Source organism: Pleurodeles waltl, chromosome 12, assembly GCF_031143425.1.
Source record: "Pleurodeles waltl isolate 20211129_DDA chromosome 12, aPleWal1.hap1.20221129, whole genome shotgun sequence".
NCBI classification, from domain to species: Eukaryota; Metazoa; Chordata; class Amphibia; order Caudata; family Salamandridae; genus Pleurodeles; species Pleurodeles waltl.
Window position 1 is genome coordinate 502,504,418 of NC_090451.1, and position 17,735 is coordinate 502,522,152.

Below are 17,735 nucleotides of genomic sequence, written 5' to 3' on the forward strand. Positions count from 1 at the left end.
CAATATGACTGTGAACATGCCCATTGGAGTGGGGATTTAGACTTATTTGAATTTGGACCCCCGCAGCTTCATAGTGCGGGCTCTGCATGGGGAGTGAATTAGTGTGGTGCTCTGTGAGAAGGACATTGGCCTGTATAAGACTGTCACAAACAAAACAGAACCCTATAACAAAAAAGCTGACCTTCGAGTTAACATAAACAACCCCTTCCCCCAACTACTCCCACACTATATTTCCCTTCTCAGAAGCATCTGTCACCCTTAAACATAACTAAGTGAATATCTTAATTGAGTCTCCCAGCCTGGATTGGGCACTTGTCATCTCAATAGATACAGTGGTGCCGACAGGTAATTGCTATGGACTTCAAACTGGATAGCCCATGCACATCATCTTTACGTTGATACTAAGATACCAGAAGGTTCCTTGTGTGAATTCTTTGACGGTCTGAGTGCGACTCTCACGGATGAGCAAATTATGGTGACAGAGGCAGCTATTGCCAAAATCCTTAAAACCATATGTAGGGGGATGGCGCCCCTGGGCCAAACAGCCTGCCTGGCAGTGATTTCAGGGAAGATGTGGAATATTGGGCACATCACCTGCACATTCTTTTCAAGTCCTGCCTGATAACCACCAACACTGCAGATTCTTGGAGGGGTTCAATCCTATATCCTATCTATAAAAAGGGTGAAAACATGGCTTCAGAAAATTACAGACCAATTGCCTTGTTGGATGTGGAAGAGAGCATTTGCCAAGCTGCTTTTGTGTGAGTTAGAAGCCTGAGTCATTACTAACAACATATTACCACGTCCGCTCTAAAGCCTTCACAATAGATAATGGCATTGCCCTGTCATACCTGATTGATAGATCAATAAACAAAGGAGCCAGATTGTAATATGCATGCTTCATAGATTTTAGCATAGCCTTTGACCCTATTGACCAAAAACATTATGGGCTAAACTTGCTGCATTGGGCATCCCAAAGCAGCTACTGGGTGCCATAAATGCCCTATACTCAGATACCTGGATCTAGGTTAAACTAACTCAATCTCATGACACTCCAAAAATCAAGGGCTTGAAGAAGGGATGCGTTTTTGCATTAATATTGTTGAACCTCTACACAGCAGACTTGGGCCTGGCACCTATGATGGGGAACCTGTATGCCCCCCCAGGCTCGGAGCACCCAAGCTGCCCATCAAATAGTATGCTGATGATTGGGTAATTCAGGACCATGCACGAGTTCAAATGAGGAGGGCCCTGAATATCCTACATAGCTATAACACTGCAAATTCATTATTGGTCAACCCTAAAAAAGCAACTTCTTATCTTTGGTCAACAAGTGAAAAAAACAGTAGTTGATATGGAACATTGGATACATGACATGAGCACTGCCACGTCAACTAAATATAACTATCGTGGAGTCTGGTTGTCAGATTCTGGCAAAGTCTCTCTTCAAGCAAGAGCAACATGCGTGAAATCAACCAGAAACAACATCCTCCTTAACTAAACTACACCGCTAGCTACAAAACCCAGCTGTGGGCGGGATTTGCACTATAATTTGAGACACACTATTGCCCACAATAAGCTATGGTCATCTTGCGGGTCCTGGAAAATCAGCATCTTGCATATCCTTCATACAGGATCATTTTTGGGCTCTCAAAACTTGCAAGGAGTACATTGATCCGGCTAGAATTTGGACTCTCAATTATGGATATGGAGTGTAAAAATGACATTATTGAGTACTACAATAATGTAATGAGGGCTGATACTGGATCAATGAAACAAGCTCTTACCATAATTTTTATTGACAGCCAGTCCTATGCCCGCTATTTTCATAGCGCCGTAACTTTAAATATTACTGAGGAAAGCTTAATTGAGCAAATTGTAACCCCACCAATATTAAAAAAGGCTCCTAAAGAAGCCACGCAGGATTCTTCCAAAGGAACAAGATCTATCCATGACCATGCCGATTCGGGTGCATTGGGTTTATATAATTCACATGTGTCCCGATATGGCAGCAATACTTGATAGCTGCTCTGGGGAGGCAGGCCCTTGGGGACATTTTGAACACCAGGCTCCTGACCTTACCTATTAGTGAGTTTAGAACACATTGGAAAATGCAAGCATCAAGCTCACAGCAGTGTATACTGTGCACCAAGGCCAAGCAGTCAGTGATCCACTTATTATGTTGCTGTTCTGAATTGTTGCCATAAAGGCGCCTCTTATTTAGACCAATATTTTTGCAGCAAGGAATAAGATCATGTAAGGAGGCTGTCTACTATGTCTACATGTGCATGATTCAGATCGACTTAGCAGGAATCTCTAAGTTCTTTGCTATAATGATAAATGAGTGGCATTATGTTCAAGAATATGCTGCAAAAATCTTCACCACTTCATGGATAGCTTTATCCCTCTAACACCTCTTACGTTGTACAGCTTTATTGACTCAAACAAGGTTGAATTACATCTGCGGCACTAGGCTAAAGACAATGCTGCCAAAGTCATCATTATTAAGACTGTATATATATCCTTTTTACACTTTACTTTGCACCTTAGTAATTCTGTCAACCTGCATTTGCCATATCTACCAGGGGTGGCTCCTCCATGAGGGCGGAGGGGCGTTTTTTTATTATTGTTTCCTTGTAAAGGGGCGGAACCACGGGGTGACGAGTGTGAGGGGGAGTGCTCAGCACTCCCCCTCAAAGTGCATGTGTGTTTGACCGGCTGTCTCTGGCCGGCCTAACACACATGCACAGTGGGCTCTCTCCAGCCCAGCAACACAGTTTCTGGGCTGGAGAGAGCCTGCACAGGCTCCCAGTCTGCCTGGGAGCACCCGGGCTGGGCACTCCCCGCAGGATTGGCCGCAGGCCAGGCTGGGAGCCTGTGCCTGTCTCCAGTCAGCAGAGGAGCAGAGCACGGCGCTGCACGGCATAAAGGTATGTTTATTTATTTATTTTTAATGTTATTAATATTTTCTCCCCCCCGCCACTCCACTGCTCCCCCCACGTGCGCCCCACCCCACCCCGCCCCTTTTTACACCCACGAGCCGCGACTGATATCTACTAGTACCAGGACTGCAAACGCAGCTTAAACCCCAAACAAATATCTCAATTTGAATTGATCCTTTTCACTGTAATAAGATTAATTGTGAGGAGTTGTGAGGCAATGTGAGGTTTAAGACAAGGCTGATATAACAGTTATTATTGTCCACATAGTTTTATCTCCCCAATGTGCCTTGCCGTGTATGGTCTTAATGATTCAAATAATGGTGATCTACTTTTGAGGTGTTGCCCACGATTGTACTTCTTCATGCACTTTAGATTGAATGACTTTAATGAGTCGTACATTTTGTCGAACTGCATTTGAAATCGACCAAAAGCTTCCAACACTATGTTTGCACACACATTTCTTAGCCCTTTGAATGCATTTTATTTTGTATGGTCTCTACGACCACAATAATATTAATTTGTATTTATGGTTCCAGTCCTAACAACACAGCATTTTAGTTTGCTTGGTTTTTAATGATTATCTTTTGTGTGTTTCTAACTTTTTTTTCTTACTCCTAGTGATTGGTGTGAATGTATTGTGAAGATTTTAAGTAATCAGACAATAAACTTACTTACTTAGACTTCAATCCAGTGCTTTCAAATGTGTGGAGGTCTTGGAATCGAATAGGAGAGCGGACGGTGACCTCATTGGTGGTGTCGCATTGTCCAAGGTCATCGTTCAGTCTAAATGATTGCCACCTATCATCAGTTTTGTCAGTTTCATGTTCTAAAACATATACAGCTTGCTATTGTGACTGAGAGTCTCTTTTTCCTCAAGTCCCTGAGGGTTTCAGGACCTGAGTTTGGCTGCAGTTAAATGAGAGCAGACACTTGTCAGACAAGACTGAAGTGGTTCAGCTCAAACCAGCTTCACAGGTTTTCGATCTAGACTTCCTTCTTGCTAATGTAGAATTCTCTGCCCAATCGAAAACACTGCTGCACTTCCAAGGCATAGCCTCTAATCAGTACTGAGACTCCACTTTGGTTAAATATATGCATCAGACCATTTACTGCACCTCCCAGTTACACCTGTGAACACTCAGGAACCATACAGAGATTTTCAGGGTTTCGTAAACGATAACACTTTGCCACAGAAGCATTTTACCTTAATAAAAGGGAACATTTCTAGGCCTGTTCTTGCTGTTTGGCTCCATCAGTGGTTGAACCGTAAGACTGCTGCCTTTATTGCACCAATGGGCTCATCCTTCTACACCCATGCACAACTGTTATTGTTTGTTTTTGGTAATTTTCTTTATTGATTATCTTTAAAATCACAATAAGAGTATTGCAGGATACTGCTCATAATGTGATAAAAATAACTTGAATACGCTGAATTTAATCATTTTAATAACACATTGAGTTACATAGGTTATGCCGACTAAAGAGCAGTCTGCTGGCAAACAAATCCCTACAACTCTCTTTTGCTCATAAACTTAGGAGAAACTCACAGACAGAATTCATACCGGGCCTGTAAATTTGAGGAAAAGTTCCAGGAGAGGCAAATTTGGTTTAAAAGATCAATACTCAAAATATGCAAACAACGTGGATCCTGACTCCACCTCTGCACATAAAACAGATAAGGGTCTGTGGACATGCTCAGAAACTTGCTGGTGAAAGGTTGTAACCCAGGTTTGGCTCTTATTATCAGTACTGTTATTAGCAGCCATGGCACAGTGTTCAACTAGATTCTCCGGCTGACTGGCGGCACTTCTACTATGTTTCTTTCAATGTACTTCTCTTTCACAGTAGTTTAAAATAAACTACTTTTTCCAAAGGCTTTACTTTGAAACACTGCCCCATGCAAATGGTGATCATTCAATGACCACTTTCTATGCTTGTTTGTCATCTTTCTTAGCAGTACTCCCTACACATTAAGCAACGTTTCCCCCAGTTTCTATTTTAGAAGTTTAGAGTGAATTAGATATGGTTCAATTTCATAGCTTAGGGATGTAAGAAATGTTAATACAGTGTCATCATATCAGTGAATGGCTCTTCCCCTCTATACAATATTTGATACATTAAAGTTAGTGTCATCTTGGCACACCCAAAGTGAGCAGGCATGTGGCCTCATACATGGTACATCTGCCAGTGAGAATGGGGCAATGGTGTCTTGCCACAAGTATCGCTTGAAACGGCAAGACTCTAAGGCACCGGAACCAGGTGTTGAAACGCTCAACTCAAACCCAGTCTTTCTCAGTTTGTTAAGTAGTTACTTTCAAGTAGAGGGAGCTTTGCAAAGTGACTATTGCACTCCAGCTTAGTGTGGCTGCTTCCTCTTCATGTTCGAGCGATCATATTCGTCAACTCTTAGATTCTTTTGAACATCTGTGCGGGCCTGTCAAATCACAATGACCTCTCCAGGTGATAACGGTACCAGTGCGATGATGTCATCCATATGACTATGCACATTTAAGAAATAGGTGTGCGGAGTATCCTGTTTTCTAGGCAATGCTTACGGTTCCACAGGTGATCCTGTGACACTCGGCAAAAGCACAATTAACCGGAAATAGACCCTTGAGTTAATGAATTATCAACAGATTTATTCTAAAATGCATATCTGTCATATAATCAGTTTGCACAGCATGATACATTTCCTTGATTTTTTTAAGAACACGGACGTCAGTTTTCTAGACCCTCTGGCACTAAGGACTAAGTCAATGCGCCAACCCAAATTAGAAAACTTGTTTTGCAACTACACCACAACCCATTGAGCACTATTTGACCGAGATTTGTTCAAGGTAATGATTAATCCCATGAGACATTAGAAGGATAATTAGTGGAACCACAAACCCTCTTTCATTACAGATTTACACACTGAAAAACATTAGAACACAGGAGATACATTTTAAAGGTAAAAAAATCAAAAACCTAATCTAGTGCACACAATAGGAACTGTAATCACAATGAAGACAAATAAAATGTCAGCAGGAACATTTACTAAAAGCGGGAATAAGAGGGCCCACTCAAACATGATTGCTGATAAAAATTGATAGCAATCCTACCCTTATACTGCTACTTCTAAAACGTAATCTAGCTCTGGCCCAGCAGAAAATAAAACGTATTTTAATATGCAGAGATGGCATACACCTCTAGGCCCGTTTGTACAGTAAAGCCTATGTTTAATTAAACAGCAAGGCCGGCTACTCTTGGCTCACAAGGTCAACAGCGCTAAGTCAGCGAGCGAAAACGAAGTGCCTCCCGTCCCGGTAGCTTTCAGGTGGGAATAGAGCTATGATTCTGTATGACCTGTCCCAGTGTTGCCTGGCTTGAAGATTTCCCTCTCCCTTTCACTCTCTGTGCTCAGTTTCAAAACCCCATTTCACTGCTGATACAAATTCTTAGCATACACAATTAACAAAGAGTGGCCTGATGCTCTTGTCATATTCTGATTTTTTGAGACTGGGTTCTCTTGAATAACATAAATAAATGAGCCACATATTTGCAAACCTTCTTGAAAGTCTTATCATTTGATAGCAAACGAATGTAAAATAAAGAAGTCAGAGTTTAATTAAATTAAATACTGCAAATTAATTTAAGTTTCATTGTCACATTTCAAAACATAAACTAAATGTGCGCCATATTATACGTATTCACTTTTGATTGATTGACTTGCACATACAACTCAAGCAGGGGAATACCCAGAGCAGAAAAGGGATAATATTCATAATACGTATTTTACAATTAGTCAAAGTAACTCAGATACAGAATGCTTTATTGCGCCTCTACTTCGAGTGAGTTTGTGTGGATTCTCACTGCATTTCATGTATGTGTATAGATTGGTGTTATCAGTCCTCCTAATTTGATCCAAGTTGAAAATGGAGTGACCGACTTGGAGAAGCTGTGTGATTCATTGAAAAATGTGGTGTTATACATCAAAAATGACCTAGCGGAACGGTATTCATTCAGTAGTTATAGATATGAGATATAAGATGTGGCTAGAAAAAGAATTATAGCAGGATAGAAAGTCTCTGCATGTTCAGTGCATCTTCAGAAGGCAGATGTCTCTTGTACCCTGACGTATATCTGCCTTGTCCCTGAAGAAGGTGCCTTTCATCACAACTGTAGCATTGAAATGCATGCTGACCTCACAGCTTTCTCAGCAGTGCTCGGGGCAATATTTTGCCCGTTGTAATATAATCGCTGCATGCGATCATATGTATTTTTCGACCTGGACAGATGTATCTTTATGGTTTTAATAATAGGTTTTGTTGAGCGTGAGTGTGAAGTGTATATGTATTATTTTAATGTGAATTAGGGAACACACAAATTAAAATATAGTGATGCAAATATGACACTTTAAAGAAATCTATATGTATATCAAACCTCTAATGTTCATGTATTATTTTTCTGTACAATGGTTAAATTGAAGAAATGTATTAGAGAAGACATCAAGAGGTCTGTAGATAACTGATTAAGTCAAACGGGCAGTGCAGACTCTTGTTTATTGTGCTTTGACCCCCCTTCCTGCAACATTAATAACACATGGTTCATTGTGGGTACCCTCAACTTCATATTTATCAGTCTCAGAAGAAGCAGCAATAATGCTCCTCATTATTGTTATGGGACAGGCTAACTGTGTAGTTGAAAAACTGAGGATTAGTATTCTGAGAGTGTGGGTTCCACAAACTGGGCCAGAAAATGTTGTAGATTGGCAGGATTTGCCACAAACCAAGAGGTCTTTCTTATTCCTCCTTCCCTTTTCCTATCCAGATTGATATAGTGTGGACATTGATACTTTCTCTTCCTATTCAATCATATGATGGCCACTCTGACTATTCCCTGGGTGATATTCTCCACCATATGTAAAGGTTGGTTCACTGCTTTAAAGCTAAGTAAGAAGCCCCTGCCTCAGATAAAGTGCAGAGGTCTGCTTCTGGGGTCATATGTTAATGTCATAACAGTCTGAACCACATTTCAATCTGAATGACTTACGGTTCATTTCTACCTGGTGGGATTAAATGCCCATTTGACTATCAAGAATCTTCTGGGTACTAGCAATATGGTACGCCAGATTCATATCAAGGCCCTCAAAGATGCTGTGCACCCAGCAAATACTGTGAGGTGCTGTATTGACAGGGTGTGTAAAATGTGCATTCTCCTGAGTTTTGGATGTCAGAAAGAGGGAGAAGGAAGACCCTGCATGTTTTCACCATTCTGCGGTGTGCAAAATCAGATTTCACAGTATTATCACACAATTTTTCCAGTTTCTACCCGACTTACATCACATGTTATAGACCTACAGCGTGTGAAGTCAGTGTTGTAGTTAGTATTCTGATTCAGATGCAAACTCATGTTTGCACATGATCCAGAATTTGCACAACCTTCCGAAGGAGCAGCCCTACTGGCGGCAGATACTAAAGGTTCAAGGAAAGGCTTTAGGTCACACAAGAGACCAGAATATATCTATAATGGGAGTATTTTCAAACTCTGCCAAGCTTTTTGAAGAGCAGTCAATGTTCCACTCTCATGGCCTCCAACCTAAAGGAGGATCAAAAGGGTAAAGGTGAAGGTGTGGATGGGACATACGAGGGAGGTGAATGCCCATGGTCACATCACTGACTCTAGGTACGACAGAGACATTGACAGTTGGTGGAATTCTTCTGTAAAACTAGGGAGTGGCACGGTGCTGGAGTGGCAGCACAAAGGCAATTTGAAAGTCCACGGTAAATCTTCCAGCATGAGAGAGGAGCTGAATACCCTGTGCTGAATCTAGTGAACACGACTAATCCCAGATCTTTGAAATTAGTCCCTCTTTCACATGTGGCAAAATATTACCTTCAGTTTAATAAGTGAGTAACATTTTTCAGACTGAATGCCATAAGCCTGATGTGTACAAGAAGAATCCAGGCACATTAGAAATAAATCCTCATAGGAGGCTATGAAAAGGATATTGCTTGCTTTCTAGGATAAATTACTCGTATGTCAAGCCCTCCACACCACCATAACAAGATCTGAGAATTGACAGTAACCAATGCTTCTGGCACACACATAGATCCAGATGTCCTGACTGATAGGACCCAAAGGACAACATGACATTTAGATAATTTCAACTGCACTTTCCCTTCTGTGAGACAGAAGGGTACACTGCTAAAAATCAACTTGAAATTAGGTGAACTTGCTATCTTTCAAGGCAGTGTCCAGTGCAGAGGGACTCATGTTCAGCGAACCTTTTGCCAAGTAAATGGCTCGATTTTATTGGTACCTACACTACACTAGACAAAGGGCAATATTGAAGCGGAGGACTATTCCCATCAAGAGTTTCTATCCAGCTGAACACAATTCCAAGGCAGGGACACCTTTAACTGGAGCCAAGGGCACCTGAAGATGCATGCTATTATTTTTGACAAATGCAAAAGGTCAGATATCCAGAGGATAAAGAGGAGCCAAAAGGACTGCTTACACCTTTGCATATGTGCAAATATCTTAGCTCTCGCGCCTCCAGTGGTTTAATGAATGCCCCTCTTTGTTTAAATTGTTGACAGATTGTGAGTGATGTCTGTGTGGTTCAAAAGATGGAGGGCAGCTGAACAGTTTTTTTGTTAGCTTGAGTTCAAGTCTTTTGGTTTTCAGCAGACACGGACAGCTCATAAATTAGGAAGAAAAGTAAGAGTCTTGGCATTACATAGCTTCATTGTATAATGCTTTCAGCTCCCAAGATGTTTAATCAGAAATCTATTCCTAGTAAAAAAAGAAAAAAAAAAAGAAGGGAAATCCTTATCTCATACTAGTGATTGAGCCACATCAGTTCAATCTTGAGTAATGCCATGGAAGGTTCCCATCTTCTATCCTAGCATCAGAAGTCTGCTCATCTCAATGGAATCTTAGGGAGACTAGTTGGCTTAACTGAACCAAAAGGATGCATAACGAACTGCTGCAATCCTCACTTCTCAACCCATCAAAATTTCTGAAGTTCATTTGGGCAATTGATACATGGGACTTCTGCGCTCTTTCTTTTGGCCTCTGCTTTGCTTCATGGTGCTTTACCAGTCTACTAAAGCTACTAACGTGCTCAAAATTCATGATTTCACATTAATATGTATGCAGAAGACACATCTTCCAAGTTGCAAGTGAAAGGAACACTGAAATGTAATGTGGAACTGGTCAGTTCCCTCTCACAGTTTCTTGGTTTCTCGTTAATTTAGGGAGATCTACGCCTGCTCCATCTCAGATATAACCACTCATTCCAAAATGATGCATTTCTAAGTTTTTCAACCTTATCAGTTAAGGAGATGGTGAACCTTCCAGGCCACAAAGGTGGATACATCAAGAAAGATGTATCCAACTCTGAAGTAGACTACCTTCCAAGTATGTGAACTGGCAAGGTACGTGACCCTCTTTGCTTCATCCACCCTTGTCATTTTTCAGCAATTGGACAAAAGGGCACTTCAGAGACTAAATATAAGACATCTGCGGAAGGGTGTGTCATGCACAGACAATGCGCCAGTATTATCAGAGGTTCAAATAGAGCTACAATATTGTCTTTACAGAATACAGTATAGTATATACTATAGTATCTTCAACAACTGGGGAACTTTTGATTGCCTATTGATTGTATAAACCTGTTTACTAAACTCTTGAAATATAACTAAGTTATGCCTTTCAAGTACCAAGCACTCTCAGCGCAACAGCACCTGTCACTATTATTATATATTAGACTTTTGCACTCCATATATGGAAGTCAAAACAATATTTGTCTATGAACCCCAAGTAGAAAACTGGTCTGGTTCTTTGCCAGCCCAAGCATGATTAAAGTATAATTAATATTGCACTCTGTACCTAGCCATACTTCAGATGTATTACCTTTCCTTGCGGAATGAAAAATAAAGGCAAAAGTATTTTGTCATTTCTGTCATAATCAATTTGAATATAAATTCAAAACGTGTCCTCGCAATGAATGTACAGATATTCTTATTCAACTTAGATAACCTGAAGAGCAGAAAATTGAAGGAAAGTACATAAATTTAACAGTATCTAGACTCATACATTCTCTGTTCCATCAGAAATTAACTAGACTCTTTCTCTAGCCATTGTATCTAACCCCTTTTCCACTCCATGATCGTAGATGTGCAGTTTTATGGCAATCAAAACAAGTCCCTTAGCTGATATTACAGAATTATGTAGCAACATAAGATTCTCCTAGACCTTGTCTGTGTAATTTTGAAATACCTGTTCATCAGATGTCTGCAGAAGCCCTGTGCTGACAGTGATATCCTCTGTCAGATGGTACTCCATCCAAAGAACAGCTCCATGACATTTTCCATTCCTGTAAAGACACACATACTTTGAGTTATTTATCTACTCAACTACAGCTTTAATCTTGCTCTTTAATTTTTTTATTACAAATATTGTACAAATTGTACTACTCATGTTGTATCTGACGAAATTACTGTAGAAGATAGCATGAAAACCCATAAGCTTAAATTCTCATTAAAAGTTCATAGTTGAGGGAATGACCTAGCCGGGATTGGAGTAGGACATGCAGTGCCTGCTCTCAGGCTCCCCGTAGGCCTTCCAGTGCCATTGAGAGCTCCAGAGTTGCGAAGGAGGCTGTTAATAAACAGCAAGGTGTTACTGAACTTTATTGGAGACTGGGGAAGTGACTTGTTGCTCCCCTTCCTGCAACTCCAGCAATAATTCTGTGGAGGTCAGACGCGGCCAAAAGAGACACCTACTGCCATCTTGCCCAGCCTGGGAGGCACACTGCAACATCGCCTAATATCCAGCCCTGCCTATTGTGACGGTGCATTTGTGTTTGCCCCAGGGGGCCACCAAAGCAACAGTAGTGGAGCAAGATCTCACCTCCCCTTCCGCCCTCGGTACCTAGGGAGGACCCTCCTGCAAGTCGACCTGAGACAGCTTCCCTCACTCTTCTGCTGTCTTGTGTGGGTGCTGGGGGATGTGCCAGAGGAGATGATCAGTGCCGACAGCGCTTTTGAGGGCCCGGTCGTGAACCCAAGAGCAGAGCTGCATGTGTGCAGCGACTGTGTGCTGGACTCTTCATGCAGGGGTGGCCCTCCCGTTTTGTGTGTTTGGAGGTTCCCGGGCGGCCTCTGCTCAGTATCCCTGGATAAGTGGCCTCTCCTAGCGCCTCCCAAGCTTCTTTCCACTGTGGACTGCAGGCCTTGGGGGTGAGAGACGCGCTGCAGAAACTGAGCGGCCCGCTCACTGCATGAAGACTGACGCGGGCTGAAGAACTGCTGACTGTTATCCGATCTACTTTTGGGCGAGCAGCCTTCAATAGTGGCACCTTCAACTCACTCAAAAAGATTTCACCAGCAGCGGCACAGATAACAAGGTGAGCAGGCCCAGCAGCTCCCCATGCATCAATTAGTTTTAGTGTGCTGGCATCCTGACTTTGTTCCGCAGGCAATCTGCCTTACCAGCACTCCTTCAGATGTATCGGGGATAAACAGGGCGCCCTCAGGGGTTTTAATTCCCTGAGAGACTACACTGTCAAAACCCTGATCCTAACTCCCACAGAGGGCGGCCGTAGCACTCAACACTATAGAACTCCCACGAGGCCTAGATCCTTGAGGCCAACTCTTGCACATCTGTTCCCAGAATAATCCTCACAACCGACCTACTGGGCACACTCTGTGGCATCACCCTCCTGACTTCAACACTTCTGGGATATAATAAGCAGCCCACAGCTGTGCTGGGACTTGCCTGTGTCCCTCTCTGCACTCACTACAAGTTGTCCCTTGCTCATCTGGCTACCCTGTGTCTGGGAGTGACAAGCAAAGTACTTCAGCTCCACTCTCTTAAAGACCTTGTATGGCCATTTCTCTGATACAATAAGGGGTAACTGGTGGCAACGATCCTACACCTGTTGGGTGAGAGTGCCCCTAAGCGGCATAGCCTCTCATGGCTTTTGCTGCAGCCCTAGCTACAAGAACAGTTGGACTTCTCATGCTTGCTTCAATAGTGTGATTTTGTATGGTTCAAAAATCTGTCAGACTGGATTCATGCACTCCTCGACTGTCCCCCCACCAATACTGATTGCCAACTCCTCTCACTCACAGCGCTTTCACCTGACATTTCACCCCTCTAAGACTGCGCTAGCAATTGTACCTCTGGACTGCAATGGCCCACTTGATAGGAGAGAGCAGAAGCATAGAAACCTCACCCCCAGGGTGGATCGACCTTGCACAACCATTATGCTCTGTTCTAAATCAGCAAAAGACAAACCAGTGACATTTCCCTGGAGCAAGGTCTCTGCTACAGACTCTGAAATGCAGCCTCCCTCCCAGGCACCAAAATCAAATACTCCCCTGCAGATGGTCATCACACGGGAATACATGGATCACTTTCTACAAGAAATTCGTGATGACACTGGTTCACTCAAAGCAGAATTTAAAGCCTGTATCCGCGACATAAGGCAAGATGTCTCAGAGATGGTGGAGTGAGTGAATGACATTAAATGTACAGTGTTCGCCCGGTCAAAGGATCAAGAGATGTTGTGGAAACGGTTGAAAATCCTTGAAGAACATCAAACCGAGCCACAAAGGAAACAGGAGGACTTTGAAAACGGAAACCGCAGCAACAACACCCATATCAGAGGGGTGCCTCACGGTGCAGAGGGCAGCAATATCATGACCTTTACAGCAGAACTTCTTCAAGCCCTCCGAGGAGATGACAAAGCCTCCTCCCTGGCACTTGATAGGGCCCCTAGGGTGGCCTCTGCCCCAGGCTGCCCAGACACAGTGCTGAACATACTGACAAGAGTACACTTTTTCACGGAATAGGAAGCCATACTTAAGGTCACCCGGGGCAAAGCTGATTTGACATACCAGGGGAATGCCATCCAACTCTACCAGGACCTCTCATCCATCACTCTGCGAAAGTGACAAGACTTCAAGCCCATCACCGACAGGATGCGAGAGCTGGAAATACGTTACCAATGGGGTCACTCCTTTGCTCGTCTGTTCACCTGCATCCGCTCATTCACTGAAGCGACAATTCTACTGGGCCTTGCAGACGACTCTGAAGAACAAGAAACCTCTCCCTCCAGAGGATCCCATAGACCAGGCATACGCCCCATCTGGACCAAGGTGAAATTGTGCTGTCCCGATAGACACCAAACGGGAGCATCCGTATAGGACACTAAATTTGACACTATCCATAATCTCCGCAATCTGGGTAAAGACACTTCCCCAACACCTTTCACCAAGGGCTCCGTTTAAAACGCCAGAGTTGCACCCCACTCTGTAATGATTGCTTACATGCGATGGCACAAGGAGCCGACCTGTTGCCCATCTTATGGCCCCATAGCGCTTCTTAATACAGATGCTAAGCTTTTCACCAAAAAATTAGCTACAAGATTGGAATGCTACCTCCTGGGTCTCATAGACCCAGACCAGGTGGACTTTATCCAGCATAATCAGGGAATGGACAATGTTCGCAGCACAGTGCATCTGGTTGAAAAAGCGAACCGATATGAGATCACAGCATGCCTTCTCTCGCTTGGCGCAGAAAAGGCCTATGACAGAGTCAACTGGCCTTTCCTCATGGTGGTATTACATAAAGTAGGATTAGGCCGAGGTATAATTTCCAAGATCATGGCTTCATATGTAGTGCCGCTAATGAGGGTTAAAGGAATACATTTCCTTTCCCTACTTCTTTTTCTCTAGGTTGAGTGGAAGAACATTATTTCCTTGATCTCCCCATTTGTTTTTAATCTTAACCCAGACCCCTTAGTGATGATAAACTGTTTAACGGCAGGGCCTAGAGTCAATTTCAACACACCATTTCCAGCCCTTCACTTCTCCTTATAGGTTTGAGTCTACTCCTACTGTTGACTACGGCACTTATTAAAAGTCCTCCAGCAAAGAGCCCCCTAGAGGGGCCCGTTGGGCATTTTAGCACCAGCCCGACGAGGAGCAGACCCTATGATGAAGCATGACACCCATTGGGAGTGTGAGGGTTTTTGCTTCTATTTAAAGAAGTGCCTATTCGACCTGTGGTGATCCTCTTGGAACAGTGTACCTAATTATTTTGTATCTGACTTTCAGGAAGACGTGCCCTGGACCAATCTAAAATCTCCCAGTCCCTCTACTGTATTCTTCATATGTAGTGCCCACTGCCACTGTTCGGGTGAACAGACAAACTACAGACCCTGTCACCATCTTAATGGCACACTTAAACAGGGATGTCAACTCTCACCTCTATTATTTGCCCTAGTAGTCAGACCCCTTTCTATTACTATCCTCTGCAGAGAAGTGGTGACGGGTATACCCTTTGGGGGGCTAACTAACAAAATCTGCATGTTTGCTGATGACCTTCTGCTCACGCTCACTCAGCTGAAGATCTCTCTCCTGGAGGTGGTAGCCTGCCTACATGCTTATGAGTTGGTATCCGGTTTTAAAATCAATATGTCCAAATCATCTGCACTCAAATTGACCATTCCCACACAGGATCTACCGGCACCGCAACACTTAGCGCCTTTCCAATGGTCACAAGACACTATCGGGTATCTGGACCTTCATATTATCCCTCTGCTCACATAATGGACCTGGGCAAACTGCCCGAACCTTCACCGCTCCATCCAAGGAGCGAAACATCTTCATATGTCTTGGCTGGTGTGCGCGAACATTATAAAAATGAATGTACTCCAATGGGTTCTCTATCTGTTTCAAACATGGCCACTTTAAAACCCACAAGATGGCATACTGCGCCTGCAAAAAAGGGACATTTGTGCCTTTATCTGGAATGGAAGGCAACCACAGATATCCAACACCTTGCTAATGCAACTGCGAGATAGGGGCAGTCTAGCCTGCCCCAATCTCCTTGGATATTACTGGGTGGCCCACCTGCGCTAAATCTCTGAGTGGGTGGTCCAGGAGAGTGAGAGGCACTGGTTTCACATGGATCAAGCAGTGGCTTGTCGGCCCCTGTGGGACCTGGCCTGGCTCCCCAAACATGCCCGGCCACGCAGCGGGTACATTGTGACTCCCACCACGATGGTTCTGGACATTTGGGGCAAAGTGGTGGTAAAGAAATGTCTTACCACCTTTCCCTCCCTGAATATGCCTATCGCTCAGAACCTGGACTTTATACCCGTATTAAACCCCCCACTCTTTCTGCATTTGCAGTTCTGGCAATTGCAGAAAAATTTGTGACCTATTTGTAGGGGGTGCCATGAAGTACTTCGACCAATGCAAGTCAGAATACCAGTTCCCAGAGACAGCCTGCCTCTAATATTGCCAATTATGGCACAGGGTCCTATATCCCTGGTCCAATATCACTCAGTAAACCGTAGCACTACTTGTGCCTACACTCCTTTTGAGAAGCTAGTCCGTGAATTCGATGGCACATGGGGTCTCAGATCTCGCACTTAGCATCTACGCTTCAACATTCCACACCTATTCGCAACCACACCTATCGATCTGCATGGCACGCTCAGGAAAACATTACACCTAAACAATGGGAGACAGTGTAGCAGGACATACTCAAAACCTATTGTAGTATCTCACCCAGGGAGAAGGATTATAAATTGATGCTTCAATGGTACTACACACTGACTCACCTCTCCATCGTTTACCTTGCTACCTTCCCTCTCTGCTAGCGATGCAGGGATTTTTGTTATATCTGGAGGTCCTTATTACCACTTACTGGAAGGAGATCCTGGGCCACATGAAGGCCATTATAGGTTACTCGCTTCCCTTCTCATATCTAATGGTCATACTAGGAATTCAACCCCTGGCACTAGAAGCTATGGCCCGCGCTAAATGGAAGATTATTAGCTACTTACTTCATGCGGCACGGCATTTTGTAGCATTAACATGGAAAAAGATGCCCCTCCCTCAATGCGCAATGGAATGGTTAAGCAATGAAACGCCTCTCCCACAATTTAACTGGGAGTGATGCCACCTTCCAATGTGTTTGGCACCCACTGATACATTATCTTAAGCACATTGAGTTCACATGCCTTAACCCACCTAAACTGCGACATTCCAGCTATTTGACTGATTCTATCCTATGCACCTTACCCTCACACATGGCACCTGCCACTGCTCAAATGTTGAGCAATACCGCTTACACACTGATGCAATGCTGACCCTGCCTATTAATCAATCGCCAGACTCTATGACCTGTAGTTTTTTTATTTAAGTCTTTGTAGCTTGTTTTTTGTTTCTTTCCCCTTTTCTCTTCGCATTGTGGTACAATGCATTACTCAGCTCTAAATGTTGCATATGCTAGACATTATAGTGCTTTTCATATTACTATATGATATGCTACTGATCACTGCATTGCTCTTTGTTCTTTGGCAGCACTATTTGGTAACAAAAACGATCCATGCCGACTTTATTGTGTATGTGTTTTGGCACTTTGACAATCAATAAACGAATTTTGAGCAAAAGCAAGTTCTTAGTTCATAGGTTGCATATTTATTCACTCAAATGAATTATTTAAAGTCACATCAAAGTCTGGAGAACATATTGCCTCACAAACATGTAGACAGGAAATAACATTTTTTCATCGATAAACTAGTGATAGGCTATACCAAAAACACTCTGGACGTTGAACTGTGGATATTAATGGATGAAAGGCAAAATAATATAGCATAATCCTGAATTGCTGATCAGAAAGACATCCCATAGGGGCCACGACCCTTCCCGTTTCAGAGGACAAACCACTGGCACTTGTATATCACTGCAACAACAAGGCTAATGTGTGAGCCTGAAGAAAGCCTCA

At 43.2% G+C, this 17,735-nt stretch overlaps 1 protein-coding gene across 4 annotated transcripts in view; it reads right to left on the minus strand.

Moving 5' to 3' along the window:
- The window catches only part of PRMT7 (protein arginine methyltransferase 7), a 424,549-nt gene that overhangs the window by 19,443 nt on the left and 387,371 nt on the right, over positions 1-17,735 (minus strand). For all 4 annotated transcript variants that reach the window (XM_069217242.1, XM_069217243.1, XM_069217244.1 and 1 more), the window contains one exon: positions 11,208-11,304. In XM_069217242.1, the coding sequence (XP_069073343.1) occupies positions 11,208-11,304 (97 nt within the window). The remainder of the gene's footprint in view (positions 1-11,207; positions 11,305-17,735) is intronic.